The sequence below is a fragment of the Martes martes genome, assembly GCF_963455335.1.
Source record: "Martes martes genome assembly, chromosome: 18".
In the NCBI taxonomy this organism is placed as follows: Eukaryota; Metazoa; Chordata; class Mammalia; order Carnivora; family Mustelidae; genus Martes; species Martes martes.
In genome coordinates, this window is record NC_137906.1 from 32,642,649 (window position 1) to 32,663,151 (window position 20,503).

Sequence of the window (20,503 nt, forward strand, 5' to 3'; positions counted from 1 at the left end):
CACTCCCTCCCATGGTGGGGGAAAAAACCCAGCATCACTTGTCACTAAAAACAAAACAATGTTGTCACAATAAGGTCAGCTGCCCTACCACTCTGCTAAAAAGTAGCACCAGCCAGTGTGAGTGTGGTCAGAGATGTCTCCCCACAAAAATGGGGAAGGCGGCTGGAGAAAGAATCAGAAAAGCAAGGGATCTATTCCTCTCCAGGAGACCTGGGGTCAATTAACACCTCTTTGAGAACTGTCTGGGGACCCCCCATCAGGTATGGAAGTCTAGAAGCCCCATCAGGTGTGGAAGTCTAGAAGCCTCCCTTCCGGGTACAACTTCCCCCCGAGATCTTTCCATACAATCCCTCCAGGAGCTATAATGCTTACTCCTGTCACAGGTGTATTTTTGGTGACTTTGCCCACGGGCTTCCAAGACGGCGCCCTTGTTTTAGCCACCTTATAGATGCACCTCGGAGACGGAAGTCATCTATCCGGGGTGACTGATGGCGAGTCTGAAAGCCAAGTCCAGAAGCCTCCCCCTCTTCCTCAGGCCACTTCTCTGATTGCCTGGGATTGACCCCGGGCCATGCTGTTGCGTCCCTTTGCTAATTTCCTGACTACTCTTCACAAGGGACCAGGGGCTGAGGTCTCAAGAGGTAGGACCAGGTCCCTGCCATCAGACAGGGACTGTATCCGGATGACTCTGCCTACGCAGGACCTGCCCTGCGTATGAGGCTCACGCCTCCGCCCAGGCCCTGGATTGGGCTCTCCATAGACTTGGACTCAAATCTTGACCCTGCCAACAGCTTGACTATATGACCTTGGTTACCAAATCTCCTGGGGAAGTCCCCAGAGGTTTCATAACATGGTGAGAGAACAGGGTTTGGACCACATCAATGCCTTTCAATGCATGTTTATAACCTCTGGGCCTCTGGCATAGGAATCACCAGCTAAATGGTTTAGCCCAGGCAGGGCCCAGGGGTGGGACCAGGAGCCCACGTGCCAAACAGGTGACTCCCTTGTGCCGGAAGCCTGGGACCCCCTGCCTCTGTTCTCTCCGAGGATCTTTCCATTGTACATCCTGGGATTTTGGAGACCGGGTCCTTACCTAAGGCAGCCTGGGGTTTGGAAGGTGATGGTTTTCTGAGGTCTCTCTCCCTTCCCGTCTCAGTTCTACCTGGCCCTAAAGCAAAGAAGCACCAATTTCCTTAACCTTCTGATTGGCTGGGAGTGTTTCTTTTCTGGGTTGGTGTGGAGGGGGGTTTCATGGATGGAGGGTGCCTTGCCAAAGTTAGGAATGCCTGGCTGCAATTGTAAGTGGGACGCTGGGGACAGCTGGGCGTCTATCCCCTGCTCTGAGTGACCTTGGATGGGGGCGGGAGGACGTGGGACTCAGAAGAGAGCTGTGGGCTTTAAGGCGGAGCTAGGCATGGCAGTTCCAATTCTGGCATTCTGCGTCCCCAGACACCTCCCAACCTGTTTCTGGGGCTCCTTGGTTTCTCTCCTCGGAAGATGGGGCTCAGGACCCCAAAGGGAGGTGGAAACATCAGCCCTGTCAAAGCCATCCCAGAAAGCTGCGCCCCACCCCAACCCCAGATGATCGAAGAGAAGCTTGGAATTGTATAAAATTTAAAAAACCCATAAGAGACTCCGTTTTAAAGTTCCATTTTTCCTAATGAAAAATTTAACTAATTTCATTAAAATTCATTTAACTAATGAATTTAACTAGTTAAAATTCATTTAACTAATGAATTCTTGAACTGGCAATTGCCTTTACAATTGTTTTACGAGCAGCTGCTCAGGAGACCCCAGAGTTCATACCTCCAAGGGTCAGTTTCATTCGATAGCACCAACAAAACAATAAGATAATCAACAGAAGGGGCTCAGCCAGTCAGCACCACCACCACACACTCTGCTCTTCTTCACCAAAATCATGTCATCACCCCCTCCTTCTTTCTCATAAAAACCCCCGGTTTTTATGCAAGCAAGATGCTTTCCTGTGCCCCTCGAATTGCAATTCTGAGAACCCAAATCAAGGTCTTTGTTCTTTTTCAGGTTAGCCTGAAAAAGGGGGAGAGACGTGAGGATTTCCCCAGGCGCCCACTAAATGTCGGTGCCCCCCCCCATAAACTTTTCTGCAAGGCACCCCCCACCCAAGGGCCAGAAACCTGCGTCAGAGCGGTGCTATGATCCAATCGGAAAACTGAGGCTCAGAGAAGGGCGGCCAGAGTCCAGGGTCCCCATAGAGGGACCTGTGTGTCCCTCTCTACGGCGCACCTCACAGCGGCTCTCCAGACTCTAGGAGGCGCAGAGGGTGTGTGAGTCCCGGGTTTCGCTCCCGCGCTGGGCTCCGCTCCGCACGCTCCTCCTGCGCCCCAGAAGTGCCAGCAGCCCTCTGCCTCCCGCCCTCCTCCCCTCGCCCCGCGCTCTGGGCCCCGCGACCCTGCGCCACGGTCTGACTCCCTGCCGCCTGGTCCTTGTGTTCCAGGCTGGGGATGCTGCAAACGCGGACTTTCCCGGGTCTGCACACGCCCTTTCCCTTCCTCCCAGCTTTCCTATGTGACCTCAGGAAAGCAGCCGCCAGCCTCTGAGCTCGACTGCCCGGCCGACTTTCTGGGGGTGCAGGGTGAGGAGCCCTGGTCACCTACCGCCGCTCCCCGGAGTCCCACGTGCTCCCCCTGGCCTCTCCTTCCTGCCGGCTCTGGGGCTGCGGCGAGACTGGGGCGGGTCTGTTGGCCAGCCACCCCACCTCACCCCTACAGCCGTCCTTTTCTCTTTCACTTTCTCTCAGCGCCGGGATTTGGGCCAAGCTGGGGAGTAAGCCGACTTGCTGCACCCACCACGTGCTTTCTGCCAAGCACCCGGCTCACATCCCAACACTCTTGGGCATTCCCGGAGTGTCCACCAGCTCCTGGAATTGGCCAGTCCCCTGCTTCTGGGGAGCCAGCACACCCGGGGGCATGCCATTTGCAAGCACTGACTCGTGGGCTGCTCACGCTGGCTTTGGGGTGGCCTCCACATCTCTCTAGCTCAGCCCGGCTATGAAGGTGGCAAACCACCCTTACAGGCAGGGCGGACCCAGAGACTTGCTCAATGAGCCATGCCCTCCTGGGAAGCCAAATGCCCTCCAGAGGCAAGAGAAAATGCCTCCGCGACCTTTGTGGGCTGGAAATTCAGCCTTGGCAAGCCAGCCTCCCCATCACCGCATCCCTGGGGCTACATTCCTCCTGCCTTTTCCTCCTCCAGAGGTCCTGGACCCCAGCGCCACCCACCATGAGAATGTGGGGAGGGCACTTCCCTTCCCAGGCTTGGAGTTCCTGTCTGGAATTGAAGGGGTGGGTCGAGGTCACTCCTGACCTCTCCTTCCCCAACCAAACTCCTCGCAAGCTCTGTCCAGCAGAGCTGGCAGACTGCCATCACCGCACGGGTCCAGGGGAAGACATCTCACCGGTGTCTGAGGACAGGAGTCTCATCCCTCTGAAACGCACAACACAGCGACACCAGCAATGCTGGGCTTCTGTGATGATGTTTGGTTCCTACAGTGTGCCCAGCAGTGTGCTGGACTTTGGTTCCTCACCATTACCCTGTCATAGAGTTTTTAACAGCCCAGGAAAAGAGCCTCAAAGATAGTTGGGGACATATTCTGCATCACATCCCACCCAGCCAGCAAGCAGCTAGGATTCAAACCCACCGCGCTGACTTCAGAGCTGGGGCCATCTGTCTCCTTGCCCCCATTTCTCCCCCCAAACAGAATTCAGAAACTGGGGAGAGGTGAGCATCTGTCGAGCCCACTGGGGCTTAGCAGCTACACCCAGGACTCCGGCTTCGGGGAACGGGGTGAGGGCTGGCAGGGATCCTGTCCTTCAAGGGCACCCCTCCGTGTTTACCTGGTGGAGAGAGGACCTGTGGTTGGCTAAGCCGAGCCATCAACGCTGAGCGCTAACGACACGCCTCCTGCAAGCTGGTCCTCTAGAACCCTTCAGCGCTGATAAAGTGCTCTCACGTGCCAGGCACCTGGGCCAATCTGAATGTCCCTCAAGTGGAAGGAAATAATCAACCACCTCACTTTTCCCAACAGCCCCGACAGGACAAGGACCCCCTCTCTGACCCCACCCCCCAGTTCAGAGATGGTGGGGCCAGCGGAGACCTTACCCTAAATCAAGAAGCCTTCTCAGACCCCAACTTCCTTCACCCCCCCTTTTACCTTGGGGCTCTGGCGGGTAGGACCCCGCAGGGCGTGGAGCCAAGCAACGCATGGTGTGGGAGACCCCGTGGGGCAGCGGCTTCGGGAGTCTGGCAGCCCCTCCTGGGGCCCTCAGCCTGCCCAACGATGCCTCTGAATGCCTAGTTCAGGAGCAGACAGCTTCATCGCCAGCTTATCCACCTGTACCAGTCAGGAGCCCGCCAAGACTAAGCCAGCATGCAAAGGAAGCAAGCAAGGGACCAACAGAAAACTCCCCCCTCCGTGAAGTGGCATCAAGCTGTTGCATTTCTCTGTCTCAAACTCTCTAATTTGCCCACACTCCCTTAAACCCTCCCCGTGCCTCTTATGGTAATTTCAGTTCCTTGTTGTGGACCCAACGGGGGTAACCACAGAAGATTGAGAGTTGTCTCTTCTAGAGGGACCTTTGACAAAATGACATTCTGAAATCATGGTGACCCCAGTGGAGCCTCACTGGTACCAACTCCCAATTCCTGCCCTCTTCTGCACTGCGGGGCCAGGATCAGAGCCCCCCAGATACCTCAAAACAAGCTGGGCCCCCCAGCTGGGGTCCAGCATGTTTCCAAGATTCCATTTTCCTCCACCACCCCCACACCAAACTGCCCGGAATTGCCCCGGTGATCACGCGTGGTCCACTCGTGATTTTTATTCGAAGACATTGGACCAGAATGTAAATGCCACATAAAACAATGTTATCCCAGATGCGGTCTACTTACAGCCAGTTGGTTTGGGGTTACCCACAGGGGGAGAGTTAGTGCCTCTGCAGGTCTCTACCAATGCTCCTGATGGCATCTGGGGGAAAGTGTTTGTCAAGCTAATAGGTCTTGAACACCTCTTGGAATGCAGGGTACATCCCTGGTTCCCAGAAAGCCGTCCCTAGCTACAAGCCTTCAGCCAGACAACAGTATTTGACTTGTCTTGTGTAAACACTGCCCCGCCTTCCCGTTTCACAGTGTACTTCAATGTGTGGCATACCTTTTTCACTTATGGTGGCATAAACTTCCTTGGAAAATAAAGTTGAACTAAAAAAAAAATGTGAGTATTTTGAAAAAACACCTATCGAGTAAGTAATAGTATGGAAGTCGTAAGCGGGTCTGGAATGAATGAAGTTTGGGAAGCAGTGACGAGGTCCTCCTGCCTGCATTTTTACTGGAAGAGCACTGGGTTGGGAGTCTGAGAAGCTGGCATCGAGCCCCTGCTGTTACTAGCAGGTGCATGACCTTGGACCCCTCACTTCCCTTGTGTGGGCCTCGGTTTCCCCACCTACGAAATAAAGACAATGATGCCTATCTTTGTAACATGGTTATTTTGAAGCAGTCCCTGCTTTTAGAAGGCCCAGGGAGGAAGTAGGCAGACACATGGGAAATGCTGATAGTCAATTTGAAACACAGTCTTGCCTTGTGAGGCTAATACAACAAGACAGGACAAATATTAGAAATCTCATCCTCCCATGACCTGGTGCCAAGGGAGAGGCACCTGCCCGCTCACTTGTCTCAAGGCCCCTTATGAGAGGCCCTTCCTGTCCTCAGAGGAAGCCAGTTCTGACGGCCATGACCGAGGTAGTTCTGAATCGGGGTCATGGCAGGGCAGAGCTGGCAATGAGAGTGACTCAGACTGGGGTGCACCTGCCTGGGTGCCATCATCTCTCACTGAGTCTGATCTCATCTTTGCCACCTGGTCTTTCCACATCCTCACTGACCCCCACCACCCCCCTGCCTCCCCCAGACCCATACTCAAGACCCAAACCTGACCATGCATGTGTCCAACAGGTCTCTGAGCTGGGTGCTGACATGTACAAGGCTGTGTGTTTGGCAGATGCCAGGAACTGTGGATTAGCACAAGGAGCCCCCCCCCCCCCCCCGCTGTAGAGACACCGAAGAGGAGCCATTGTGGTGCCCAGCCAGGAGCTGATGGGGTCTGAATTTCAGCAGGGGCAGCGGAAACAAAGAGATGAAGACTGGGCAGGCTACCATTATAGCAGAACTAGAATGCCAAGCCTCCTGAATGGGCAGGGCAAGGAGCAGGGCAGAGGGGCTGAGCTGAGCGCAGGATTTGTCCCAATGAAAGCATCCTGCATTCCTCCTGCTGGTGGTCCTCTTCGAAACTCCCTCCGAGATGGTGATCATTCTCCCAAGCGAGCCCGGGGCTGCTTTGAATAAAATCAATTCCCTCCTGATTAGGGAGCCCTCTCAGCGGCTCCTCAAGCCAGCCTTGCCCTGAGCATGTGAATTTCTTTGCCTGCAGTCCGGATCCAGCAGGACAAAGACCGCTGGTTACCAGGAGAAGCATTGAGCAAGTTGCCAGGCGGGGTCCTCTGCGAAGTCCCAAGGGAAGGACATGGGGGAAACTTCTCTTCTGAGTAAACTTGTCATCCCCGGCTGCGGTGTCCCCAAATAGACCAGCTCGCCCTACGTGGGTACCTCTGCTCGTGCAAGGCTGAGCTCCTGCCTTCTCCCCGTCGGGCTCTATTTTAGCCATCCTTCAAGGTCAAGGCCTGAGTTCTTGCTTTCAGCACCCTTCCACATAACATCAATCTTGGGCTTTACTCATTTTTAGAAAACTTGTTGCCTTGTACTTGGCAATGCATGGGTGAACTTCCCATTTCAGAAGTAGAGACCATGCTGCCTTGGATTAGATCATGAGATTGCTACTATCTGGGACCCAGTGATTTCTTTTCTTCCTTAAAAGTCACACTACTCCAAGATTTTTTTGAATGAAAGAACCCAAGTTTGGATTAGCACAATCAAGGCAGACTCAGGTTCCCAGTGGGGAAGGGTCCCCTCTTCCCTGGGTTGTAAGTACCTTTTCTTATGCTTTTCGGTGACCACCATGATCCCTAGTGGGGGCTAAGATGATGATTAAGGTGGAGGGAAGAAGTGTAAGGAAGGAAGGGAAAGAGGTGAGTAGAGATGTAGGTGACTAGATACGATAAAACTGGTATGTATCCAAACGAGGCCCATGGGAAGGTGCATGAGAACACAGACCTAGAAGTCAGGGAAGACAGGAGCAAATGGGTTGGTAGGAGGGCAGGTAGATAAGTTGATACATAAAACTATAATTGGTTAGATAGATTGATTGGTAAATGTGTGTAAGTGGAAAACATATAAGATGATGGGTTGATAAGTAGATATTGGTAGGTGGATAAGTAGATCAGGTAAGTTTGAGGGCAGGCAGGTAAGTGGCTGGGCAGGTGCCTAGAGAGAGGAATGGATCCCAAGGAAGGACACCGGTAAGCTGCTTAAGGTAACAACAACAGAGAACAGAAACCGGCTCTGGTTGGGTCAGGTGCCCGGCTTGGAGCCAAGCAGAGAATGGAACAGGACACTGGTCAGCCTGGGAAAACCCATGGGGAAGTGCCAACTTCCGGGTGCAAGTGCTTTTCCTTCTGTGGCTCCTGGGGGTGACGATGAAGCGGGCCTGGCTGGCGGGGAAGCCGTCCAAGGTGAATGGACGACAGTCGTTCCCTCCAGCACATCTCCTTCCAGGAGGCAGAGTAGACGCCCCCCAAATCGGAGCAGGAATGGGTCTTGGGAAGAGAAAGAGGCAGGTGGGAGGACACAGAGCCTCTCCTGTCTGAGTTCCAGGCTCCAGGGCTAAGGGCCAAATGAGGAAGGAAGCCAGAGGAAAGGTTTGGCAGCGTGAGGCACGTCCCTTCCTTTCCAATAAATCAGGCAACATCCTAGAAGGAAACTTTGTTCTATGGTTCCTACAACAGAGTCCTTGTGGCCAAATATAACGCATCACGAAAACCTACAGTGGCCAGATAACGAGAGAGAGCCAAAGCAAACAATAAAAGAAAACATCCCAGGGACTGGGAGGTGGGGAGATTCCTACGGCTTCTGAGAACCCATGCCCAAAGGCACCGCTGGGCAAACTCTCCATTAGCAAACCCAAGCCGGCTGTCACCTTGGGGCTGTAGCTGCCCAAACACCAGCCCTGACATCGATGAGTCAGAATCCATTCTCTCCTTGGTGGAAATGCAAGCACCCTACATTAGATAATGGTCACGGGGTACCATTATCGCCGCCATTTTACAGATGTGGAAAACTGAGGCCCAGAGATGTTCCAGAAAGAGCTCATAGCCATAGCCCTTGGAATTAGGGAACTAGGACCGGCACTCAGGCAGTCAGAGGGCAGAGACCATGTACCAGCCCAATGGTGGGGGTCCATTGATGCACTTCTCAGATATACACAACACCCAAGCCCTCAGCATTGTGTTTCGCATGGAGTAGTTGTCTAGATATTCTGTGCGGCCCCCCAGTGAGACTGTAGACACAATTGTTTTCTCTGCACCTCAAACCCCTGGTTTATTCTTCCTTGTCCAATTCTCCCTGCTGTGACCTCTCTAGAGTTAGCTATCCAAGGTCAAGCACTGCCTTAGATAGTTTCCAGCTACCATCTCACTTAATTTAACGCTCACTCTAGCCCTGAGGGCTTTATATCACCACTCCTATGCTCAAGATGAAGAAACAGCGAGTCAGAGTGGTCCAGTCACGGGACCGAGGTCACATGGTTTGTAAGAAGCAGAGTGTGGCCTCAGACTCAGAGCTCTCCAGTGTCCAGCCTGGTCCTTCTCCATCACTGTGAACCTCACTGCCTCTTCTCTGTCCCCAGACTGCCTGACACGCACTGCCACCCACTGTCGCCAAAGAGCGCCCCAGATGTTCGCTCTGATTCCACAGGGAAGCTGCCGTCAGGACAAAGATCTGGACTCTCAGGCCTCCCCCCATCCCCCAAGCTTGCCTGGGGTTGGATGCACCCACGATGCCTCAGGTAGCAGAGTCGGACCTCCAGGGTCGCAGCCCCAGACGTAGGCTTTCTGCACAACCACACCGAGGCACCATGGTAGTCAAAGGTGACTTCTGAATCAGTTTGAAGTTTCAGGCCTAGTTTCAGTTTGAAGATAGTTAACCTGTTTTGGGTAGATTTACGGTATCCCTTGGGTTGTTTAGAAGAAGCAGCCAAGCAGAAAGTGCAGCAGTAGCTCTGGCCTTGGGACACCCAGTAGTCCCCTTCGCAGGCCATCTCTTAACCTCTCTGTGCCTCAGTTTGCCATTCTGTAAAGTGAAAATAATGATGGTACCTGAGCCATCCACCCACTCAGTCATCCCTCCCTCCCTCCCTCCCTCCCTCCATCCATTCATGCAACCATCTAACATTCAACAATTGACATCACACACCTACCCAGTGCCAGGCACCGTGCTAGGCATTTGGGATACGATATGATCAAAATACAGATCCCTGCCCACGTGAGCTTATTTCCTAGTGGGAGAGCAGACAACGAATGACAAACATAATACAAAAGTAAAGTATATAGAAGGTGAAAATGTCAGTCTAGGGGGTGGGCTCAGAGTGTGGATGGGGACCTGCAATTCTTTTGTTTATGTTTTTAAGATTTTATTTATTTACTTGTCAGAGAGAGAGAGAAAGAGAGAGCACAAGCAGGGGGAGTGACAGGCAGAGGGAGAAGCAGGCTCCCCACTGGGCAAGGAGCCCAATGCGGGACTCGATCCTGGGACCCTGGGACCAGACCTGAGCTGGAGGCAGATGCTTAACGGATTGAGCCTCCCCCACGTGGGGACCTGCAATTCTAAAGGGGATGCTCGGGGTAGGCCTCACTGAGAAGGTGAAATCTGAGCAAAGAGCTGAGCAGGAAGGCCAAAAGGCTATCTGGAGAAGAATGTTCCAGGTAGTAGGAAGAGCACATGTCAAGGTCCTGTGGTAGAGAGTGTGCCAGGCCTGTCCCAGGGATAGTGGGGTTGCTAGTGTGGCTGGAGGAGATGAGCAGAAGTAGGGGATGAGAGACAGAGAGTCTGTCTGTGATAAGCCTTGTGGGCCACTGTCTGGATTTGGCTTCTTCTCTGAGCGATGGGGAGTCAGTGCAGGGTTTAGAGCAGTGGAGAGTGAAGATCACTAAGGGTTGTAGAGAGAGTTACAAAACCTTCACAGGGTGATTTCCTCTTCTGAACCCCCACTGAAACCAGAGTCAGGGCCCTTTCTTTACAAAACACACAATGCTCTAACCCCCTCTCCCTCTTCCCCTGAGAAGGCTGCTCCCTCTGTCCTCTATCACAGCAGCACACCTTGTAGCCCTGTCAGGTTGGGGGGCTGAGCTGGAGGACAGGAAGAAAGGGTAGAGAGAGGGGGCACCCTGCTCGTCTCTGTCTCCCTCCCCGCTGTAGACCACGTCACTCTGAGCCCAGTTCCCTTTCTAGAGTCACATGGGCTCAGAAACAAAAATATGACATCCCTAGGGAGGAAATTGAGTTAAATAACAGGAACCAGCAGATGGGGGGTGGGGTGTCGAGGTGTCAGGCAGCCTCCCCATAAAGGAGCAAGGAGTGTGCCGTTTGTAGGGAAGGAAGGTGGCGTTGACTCCCCCCACTGCCCCTTACCATCCCAGAGTGGCTTCTCCACCCCCCTCAAGACCGCACAGGCTGCCTTCATCCCCATGAAGAAATCAGGGAGGTCATTCAGGTGGGAAAGGGGGAGAGTAAGAGACACGTCCAAGAAACCAACAGACACCATCTGGGCGAGAACTTAACCACGAGGAAAACCAACCCTTTGTAAATCCACGTCTGGCCAGAAAAGCAAGAGAAACACATACACCCCCTGCCCCCATAACACAATCAAGACCATCGGAAGGCTTTTCACTCCTCAAAGCCAGGTTGGGGATGAAGTTTGTCCGCTTTCAACTCCAGCTTCCACCACCTCCCACCCGGGACCCTTGGTGGGGTCACCTTGGGTGGGGGGCACATCTGGGTTCCCTTCGTTCGGTTAGAACTGGGGGCTGCTGTGTGCTTAGGTGGGACCAGGCACGCGGCCAATACTCGATCAACGTGAATCATCGCGATCCTCTCCCACTTCAAGTAACTCCGAAACCATAAAGGGCCCGTGGATGCCTAGAATCTGGGGCGATCGGTCATAAAATTGGGAAAGCCCAGGTCTGGGTGGAGCAGGAGGCAGAACAGACCTGCCTCTTTAGGAAGAACGTTGGTGGCAACGGAGCGAGAACCTCCGCAATAGGGAAGGAAGACCTACACGGTCTGCGGGGCCGGAGGCGTGGGTGGGGGCAACTTGGCCAGGGCTCATTTTTCCGATGGAAGATGCGTCAAGTGTCGTCAGTGCCCTAAAAGTAAGACACTCTTCCTCTCTTTTTTCTCTGATCGGATTCCTGTTCTCAGTCTCTGTCTCCCTCCTTCTCTCTCTTCTGTCTCACCCTTTCGATTTCTGTCTCTCGCTGATGCACAGGCATACACGCACACACACGTGCACACACACACACACACACACACGTGCACACACACCACAGACGCACGCACATGTGCCCACACAGTATCCTCTGTCCTCCAGCTTCCTGGCTCGTCCTCTCTCTGGCATCTGGTTTCTCTGTGTTCGAACCCCACCGAGTGCCTGAAGCCATCTTCCCCACTGGACCGTGAGCCCCTGGCAGACAGGAGTGCATCTGTAGCCCCCAGCCGGTCCCCAGCACAGTGCCTGACACATGAAGGCTGCTCAGAGTGTAAATCAAGCAGCCGTTTGTTTGCATGCCTCTGGGATGGTCTTTTCTTACGCAGAGCGGGAAGGGTGCTGTGTGGGCTCCAGGATACCCAGCATCACAGACCGGGTCCTCCGAGCACTTCAGGGGCCCCCTGACTCCTGCCCAGCTCTGCCTTCCCATCTGGGGATAGGGATGAGCATAAGGGCACTCCTTTCAGAGAGGAGAGAAAACCCATGCGCTGCCTACAGCCAATCATTGCTCCTTGGGTGAAGGGGAAGCTGACTTACCACCCTGGTCCTTGGAGCCGGGGTCCCTCTCGGCTACCGGGAGCTGCCACCCACTCCACGCCCACATCGAGAGGGCCAAGTCTGGGTCTCCTCTCTCCAGCAGGGTCAAGGAGATCTTCCTGGCCAGGGCCTCGCCATCAGGCTCGCGGAGCAGGGCGTAGTGGTACTCCCGGGACAGGAGCTCCTTCTCCAGCATGTGGTCCAGGAGGGCCTGCACCTGACTCGGCCGACGGCCGGACAGCAGCGTCTGGACCCGCGTCAGGATGCTCTGGAAGTGGTTCATGGCAGGACTCGGAGGCAGGCCGGCTGCCTGAGCCAAAGCCTAGGATCTCTGCTCACCCAGCCTGCAGCATCCAAAACATGAAGTGAAAAACAGGACGAGGGAAACTCTGCAGTTGGGCGCCGTTAATTCCTGCTGGGGCAGGTTTCCTCATTTGTGTCGTGGGCTGGGGTGCCTGATGTCTGGTTGGAAATGGGTGCTCGGGCTCATTCGGACCCCACCGCTATTCGCTGGGACCGCCCACGTGCCCGGGTCAGAGCAGCCCCAGCCTGCGCGTTTCCATTTGATCCAGTCTGGTGTTCTCCAAATGGGACGCGAGCTTGCCTCTCTGGGAGCCTACACAGTGATGGTCCTTTTCACAAGTTTTATCGCCACAAGAAGGCAGTCGGGGCATAGAGGTTAAAGCGCCGGCTTTGGAGCCGGTCTGCTGGGGTTGAAATCCCAGCGCTGCTTCCTAATTATATGAACTTGAGCAACTTGCTCAGCCTCTTCCCATCCCCCATTCCTGCGCCTGAAAAGGTTGGATGATGATCATCATCCTCAATGCCCAGTTAGACGGAGTGAGGATCACAGCCCTGACCTCATAGACTTGTTGGAAGAATTAAATGAGATGATGTCTGCAGAGCACCTAGCACATTGTCTACAACATGACAATAGTTCAAGAAAGATGAACCATTGTGATTATTATTATTATTATTATTATTGGTCATGCACACGACTGTCATCTTGAGCTTACCCTCACTAAACCTCAGTCCCCTCCTTAGCAAAAATCTCCCAGGGAAAGTAATCCACCCTCATTAAGTTTTCCTGAGGATTAAAAAAGATAATGCATTGAATTGAATGAATGAATTGAATTGAATGAATACAAATAACTATCTCGGATTTCCTAATGCACAAAACAGAGGCTTTGTGTGGGAGACAGTCTATTTGAGGATTCTATTTGGGAATTTCCCAAGCCAGGGGCACCTGGGCGATGCAGTCCCTTGGGGATCTGATTCTTGGTTTCCTCTTCCTTCATGGTCTCAGGATCTTGAGATCTGGCCTGGCACTGGGCTCCGTGCTCAGTGTGGAGTCTGCCTGAGATTCTGTCTTTCTCTCCCTCAGTCCCTCCCACTCATGCTCTCTCTCTCTCTCTCTCTCTCTAATAAATAAATAAATCTTAAAAAAAAAAAAAAGTTCCCAACCCAATTTTTTTTTTTTTTGGTCATAACTGATTGTTTTCTCTTATCATTTTGAAACACATCAGTGATCTCATTTCCTAGCCTGGCCTCAGCTCCACTATCTCTCAGATGCTCCCATTTGCTTGTTCATTTAAGTGAGACAAATAGGGATCTCAACTTCAGTATACCTGAGTAGTTCCTTTCTGAGCAACTCTATCACAGATAACAACTAACAACTCTGGGGGGTGGGGGTGGGGGTGGGGGTGGGAGGAGACACAAAAACAAAAGACAAAAAAACAACTACCTAAAGGCATGGAAGAGTGACCAGAACTGGCAGATACTAGAAGGGAATCAACACAGGAAAGATACAAATACCCCCAGTGAGTTTCAGCTCGAGGTTTTAGCCTGAAGGCAAGACTCCATTATGCTGTGCAGGACAACAAAAACCCTTAAAAAGTGCAAAGTTTCACTGCCCTGAACAACCAGAGGACAGAATCCAGGCTAAGGATAGCTGCTGGAAAGTGCGTGTAGAAATTCCAGAAACAGGGCAGGGAGAAGTTGTTTCCCATTCTGTGTAGAAACTGCCCAGATACCTAGCTGACTTCTGAACCATGTGCACATTCACAGTCAGACTCCAAACAGCTCAGCTAAGGCTAAAGGAACTGAATTGAGATTTGAATTGCAACGTAGCACAAGGGTGGAGAGGGACGAGAAGACTGCATTTGATTCCAGCCTAGTTAGGAGCCCGCGAAATCAACAACAAAAAATTGACATGGTTCAGATTATACCGATTCAGTGTTTGCAACAAATGGATGTGCAGTATACATCCAAAAGTCCTTGACCAGGAAGACAACAGGGACCCATTTTTCAAGAGAAAAAGACAATGGAAACTGACCTCTGGATGACCCAGATGTAGAAACTGAAAGACAAGGATTTTTAAAGCAGTGACTCTAACTATGAATGAAAAAGACATAAAGAGGGGCTCCCAGCTGGCTCACTGGGTGGAGCATGTGATTCTTGATCTTGGGGTGGCGAGTTCAAGCCCCTTGTTGGGAGTAGAGTTGACTTAAAACAATAACATCTTTTTTTTTAAGAAAAAAGAAACATTTCATGGGTGAGCATTTCGGTGAAGACGACATCCCAGATGGCCAACAGACATGTGAAAAAGTGCTCTACATCACTCACATCATGGAAATACAAATCAAAACCATAATGAGATACCACCTCACACCAGTCAGAATAGCTAAAATGAATAAGTCAGGAAATGACAGATGCTGGCAAGGATGTGGAGAAAGGGGAACGAACCCTCCTACACTGTTGGTGGGAATGCAAGCTGGTGCAGACACTCTGGAAAACAGCATGGAAGTTCCTCAAAACGTTGAAAATAGAGCTATCCTGTGACCCAGAAATTGCACTACTGGGTATTTACCCTAAAGATACAAACATAGATTGCTATCTGAAGGGGCATGTGCACCCCAATGTTTACAGCAGTAATGTCCACAGTAGCCAAACTATGTAAAGAGCCTAGATGTCCATCAACAGATGAATGGATAAAGAAGATGTGGTATCTATATACACCACAGAATATTACTCAGCCATTAAAAAAAAGAAATCTTGCAATCTGCAATGATGTGATGGAACTAGAGGGCATTATGCTAAGCAAAATAAGTCAATCAGAGAAAGACAATTATCATATGATCTCTCTAGAATGTGAAATTTGAGAAACAAGGCAAAGGATCATAGGGGAAGAGAGGAAAAAAATGAAACAAGATGAAACCAGGGAGGGAGACAAAGTATAAGAGACTCTTGGTCTCAGGAAATATACTGAAGGTTTCTGGAGTGGAGGGGGATGGGAGGGAGCACGTGGCTGGGTGATGGACTTTGGGGAGGGTATGTGCTATGACGAGTGCTATAAATTGTGTAAGACTGATGAATCACCTGTATCCCTGAAACAAATAATACATTATATGTTAATAATAAAAAAAATAGGAGCACCTGGGCGGCTCTGTGGGTTAAAGCCTCTGCCTTCGGCTCAGGTCATGATCTCGGGATCCTGGGATCGAGCCTCACGTCGGGCTCTCTGCTCAGCGGGGAGCCTGCTTCCCCTCTCTCTCTGCTGGCCGGCCTCTCTGCCTACTTGTGATCTCTGTCTGTCAAATGAATAACTTAAAAAAAAATCTTTAAAAAAATAAATAAAATAAAAAATAAATAAAAATAAAAATCCTTACCATGGAGATTAAAAAATAAAAAAATAAAATAATTTTAAAATAAATAAATAAATAAATAAATAATAAAGAAAGAACAATTTGAAAGAAAAAAAGAAAGAATCATAAAGGACGTAAAGGAAAATATGCCCTTAAAAGTGAAAAGATAGGAAATTTCAGCAAAAAAATAGAAACCATTCAGAAGTTACCAAATGGAAATTACCAAAAAAGGAAGTATAATATATGAAATTTTGTCACTGGATGCGATTCACAGCAAAATGGGGAATGACAGAAGATACAAAGTTTTGGTTGGAGCAATTGAAAGTCTTTGATCTGAAAAACAGAAAAGATTGGGGAAATAAAATGAGTTTTGAGGATCCATGGGATAATGTCAAAAGCTCCAACTTTGGGGGCACCTGGGTGGCTCAGTGCGTTAAGCCTCTGCCTTCGGCTCAGGTCATGATCTCAGGGTCCTGGGATCGAGCCCCACATCAGGCTCTCTGCTCAACAGGGAGCCTGCTTTCCTCACTCTGTCTCTGCCTGCCTCTCTGCCTACTTGTGATCTCTGTCTGTCAAATGGATAAATAAAATCTTTAAAAAAATAAAATAAAATAAAATAAACTTTATACATAAAGGCAGAAGGTAGAAATTCCAAAACTCTTCTCACCTAACAAAGTGTTTATACTTGTCAGCACACAGAGATGTCGATGTAAGTATTATTCCCAGGGCAACAAATCATCAATTAAGATGGTAAAAATTGCATGCTTTTAGGCATTAAAGGTCATAATCCACAGGTTAAATCAATAATTTTTTCAGGTTCTGTATCTTAAAAGGCTACTTTGTACAAACAGCACTTTCAAGAATAGTTTTATAATCCCGAGACAAACATCACATTTTCACACGTCTCCTCTCATGACAGGAGATGTAGACGGACACTTGCGCAAATGTTCTCAGCTTTATCAGAACTAACTTGGGGATGTGGGAACAGCATTTAAGTGCTGCAGCCAGATGTGAAGAGGAAATTTCCTCCCTCCTTTTTCTCTGAGATTTTTCATCCCAGCAGTTAGGAGACCATGCAGTTTCTTGGACAAGGTAGTAATGCCCATCCATTAGGTGTGAGATAAAAAGAGGAAGTATGAAGAGCCTAAAACTTGGAGGAGTTTAGGAAAGAAGGAGCCAAAAGGGAGGGTTTTTAAAAATTTTTAATTAATTATTTTTATTAACATATAATGTATTATTTGCTACAGGGGTACAGGTCTGTGTATCATCAGGCTTACACACTTCACAGCACTCACCATATCACATACCCTCCCCAATGTCCATAACCCAACCACCCTCTCCCTACCCCCCTCCCTCCGGCAACCCTCAGTTTGTTTTGTGAGATTAAGAGTCTCTTATGGTTTGTCTCCCTCCCAATCCCATCTTGTTTCATTTTTTCCCTTCCCTACCCCCTAAACCCCCCATTCTGCCTCTCAAATTCCTCATATCAGAGAGATCATGTGATAATTGTCTTTCTCTGATTGACTTATTTCACTCAGCCTAATACCCTCTAGTTCCTCCATGTCATTGCAAATGGCAAGATTTCATTTCTTTTGATGGCTGCATAGTATTCCATTATATATATATATATATATATATATACCCCATATATATACCCCATATATATATCTATATCTATCTATCTATATATCTATATATATATATATATATATATTTACCCCATATATATATCACATCTTCTTTATCCATTCATCTATTGATGGACATCCAGGTTCTTTCCATAATTTGGCTATTGTGGACATTGCTGCTATAAACGTTCAGGTGCATGTGCCCCTTCATTTTTATCTTTAGGGCAAATACCCAGTAGTGCGATTGCTGGGTGGTAGGGTAGCTCTATTTTCAACTTTTTGAGGAACCTCCACACTGTTTTCCAGAGTGGTTGCACCAGCTTGCATTCCCACCAACAGTGTAGGAGGGTCCTCCTTTCTCCACATTCTCGCATGCATCTGTCGTTTCCTGACTTGTTAATTTTAGCCATTCTGACTGGTGTGACGTGGTATCTCACTGTGGTTTTGATTTGTATTTCCCTGATGCTGAGTGATATGGAGCATTTTTTCATGTGTCTGTTGGCTATCTGGATGTCTTCTTTGTAGAAATGTCTGTTCATGTCCTCTGCCCATTTCTTGATTGGATTATTTGTTCTTTGGGTGTTGAGTTTGATAATTCTTTATAGATTTTAGATACTAGCCCTTTATCTGATAGGTCACTTGCAAATATCTTCTCCCATTCCGTCAGTTGTCTTTTGGTTTTCTTGACTGTTTCCTTTGCTGTGCAATACAATGAGTTTCTTTAGACAGCATATCGAGGTTTTTTGTTTGTTTGTTTGTTTGTTTGTTTGTTTTTAACCTATTCTGATACCCTTTGTCTTTTGATCGGGGCATTTATCCCATATACATTCAGGGTAACTATTGAGAGATAGGAATTTAGTGCCATTGTATTGCCTGTAAGGTGACTGTTACTGTATATTATCTCTGTTCCTTTCTGGTCTACTACTTTTAGGCTCTCTCTTTGCTTAGAGGACCCCTTTCAATATTTCCTGTAGGGCTGGTTTGGTGTTTGCAAATTCTTTTAATTTTTGTTTGTCCTGGAAGCTTTTTATCTCTCCTATTTTCAGTGACAGCCTAGCTGGATATAGTATTCCTGGGTGCATAGTTTTCTCATTTACTGCTCTGAATATATCATCCCAGTCCTTTCTGGCCTGCCAGGTCTCTGTGGATAAGTCTGCTGCCAATCTAATATTTCTACCATTGTATGTTACAGACTTCTTGTCCTGAGCTGCTTTCAGGATTTTCTCTTTGTCACTAAGACTTGTATGTTTTAGGATTAGATGATGGGGTGTGGACCTGTTTTTATTGATTTTGAGGGGGGTTCTCTGTGCCTTCTGGATTTTGATGCTTGTTCCCTTCATCATATTAGTGAAATTCTCTATTATAATGTGCTCCAGTATGCCTTCTGCCCCCCTCTCTCTTTCTTCTTCTTCTGGGATCCCAATTATTCTAATGTTGTTTCACCTTATGGTGTCACTTATCTCTCGAATTTTCCCCTCGTGGCCCAGTGGTTGTTTGTCTCTCTTTTGCTCAGCCTCTTTATTCTCTGTCAGTTGGTCTTCCAGATCACTAATTCTCTCTTCTGCCTCATTTATCCTAGCAGTACGAGCCTCCACTTTTGATTGCACCTCATGAATAGCTTTTTTAAATTTCATATTGGTTAGATTTTAGTTCTTTTATTTCTCCAGAAAGGACTTTTATTTCTCCAGACAGGGTTTCTCTAATATTTTCCATGCCTTATTCGAGCCCAGCTAGCACCTTGCGAATCATCATTCTGAACTCTAGGTCTGACATATTACCAATGTCCATATTGATTAAGTCCCTAGCCTTTGGTACTGCCTCTTGTTCTTTGTGTATGTGTGTGTGTGTGTGTGTGTGTGTGTGGTGAGTTTTTCCACCTTGTCATTTTGTCCAGATAAGAATATATGAATGAGAGAATAAAATACTAAAAGGGTTGCAAAGACCTCAGAAAAATGTGCGTTAACCAAATCAGAAGAGACCCCAAATCACGGGGAGAAGAAAGATTGGTGAATAGAACAGAGCCACCCACTTGATTTTGAGTGTATTTTGGTCTCTTAGAAGAAACTACCTCTCAAAATTTTAAAGAAAGAAAAACACACACACACACACACACACACATAAGGGTAAACACGGTGAAAGAATGGAATATGACCGGAAAGATGAAAAAAAATCTATAAAAGGAATTGATAAGATAAGTTGGTTGGAAAAAGAAAGAAGGAAAAAAAAGGGGGGTGGGGAGAGAATGTGCTCTGGCTGGAGACTAGAACAAAGCCCTGTCCTAGATTTAGAGTATATTTTGATCTATTAGAAGAAATTGTATCCCAAAATATTTTAGAAAAAAAAGCCTATATGTATATAAAAAATAAGGTTAAATACAATGAAGGATAAAATATGACTATGATAATGAAGGTTTAAAAAGTTTTTTTTTTTTTAAAGAAAGGTTGTTGTTAAGATAAACTAGTTTAAAAAATGAGAAGAGGAGAGAGGAAAAGTTAAAAAAATAGAATAAGAAAAAATAAAATTAAAAAAATTTAATTTAACTTTGCAAGACTAAAGGATCTTGGGGAAAAAGCCATGAATTCTATGTGTCACTCTCCCCTGGTTCTAGCCGCAGTTCTCATTGATTGGTGGATTTGGTCTTGGCTGGATGGTCGTGCTAATCTTCTGGGGAAGGGGCCTGTTGCAGTGATTCCCAAATGTCTTTGCCGGAGGCAGAATTGCGCCGTCCTTGCCAGGGGCCGGGCTGAGCGATCTGCTCGAGTTCGCGCTTGGGAGCTTTTGTTCCCCGAACGCTTTCCGTAGGGCTCTGGAGGATGGGAATGAAAATGGCGGCCGCCCGGTCTCCAGCCCAGAGGAGCCGAGAGCTCAGGGCCCCACTCCTCAGTGCGCCCTCGGAGAAAGGCCGTCAGTCCCTCCCGTCTCCCCGGTCTCCGGCCGCGCTCCCAGCTCACCCGGCCTGCGACCGAGCGTTTCTGTCTCTGGCACACCCCCTCCTTTGGAGTCTCCAAACCCCGCAGATTCCTGCCTCCAGAGAAGGAAGGTGAGTGTCCCCGGATCTGCCACTCGTGGGGTCCCTGCTGGAAGAGCAGTGGCCCGACTGTGCCGTGGATCATGGTTTAAGGTAACCCCAAGCTGAGAGCTCACTCCTCGGCTCCGTCTCTGTAGCCGGCTTCCCCGCTCTGATACCTGCGAGCTCTGCTATACTCAGACCCCCCCGGTCTTTCTGTGACCCCGCG

The 20,503-nt window shown here is 49.2% G+C and overlaps 1 protein-coding gene across 1 annotated transcript in view; it reads right to left on the reverse strand.

Moving 5' to 3' along the window:
• Positions 1 to 12,278, reverse strand: part of CIITA (class II major histocompatibility complex transactivator) — a gene marked incomplete at its 5' end in the record, with an annotated part of 45,138 nt that extends 32,860 nt beyond the window's left edge. The window contains one exon of the mRNA XM_080830199.1: positions 11,996 to 12,278. Within this exon, the coding sequence (XP_080686325.1) occupies positions 11,996 to 12,278 (283 nt within the window). The remainder of the gene's footprint in view (positions 1 to 11,995) is intronic.
• Between the last annotated feature and the right edge of the window lie 8,225 nt (positions 12,279 to 20,503).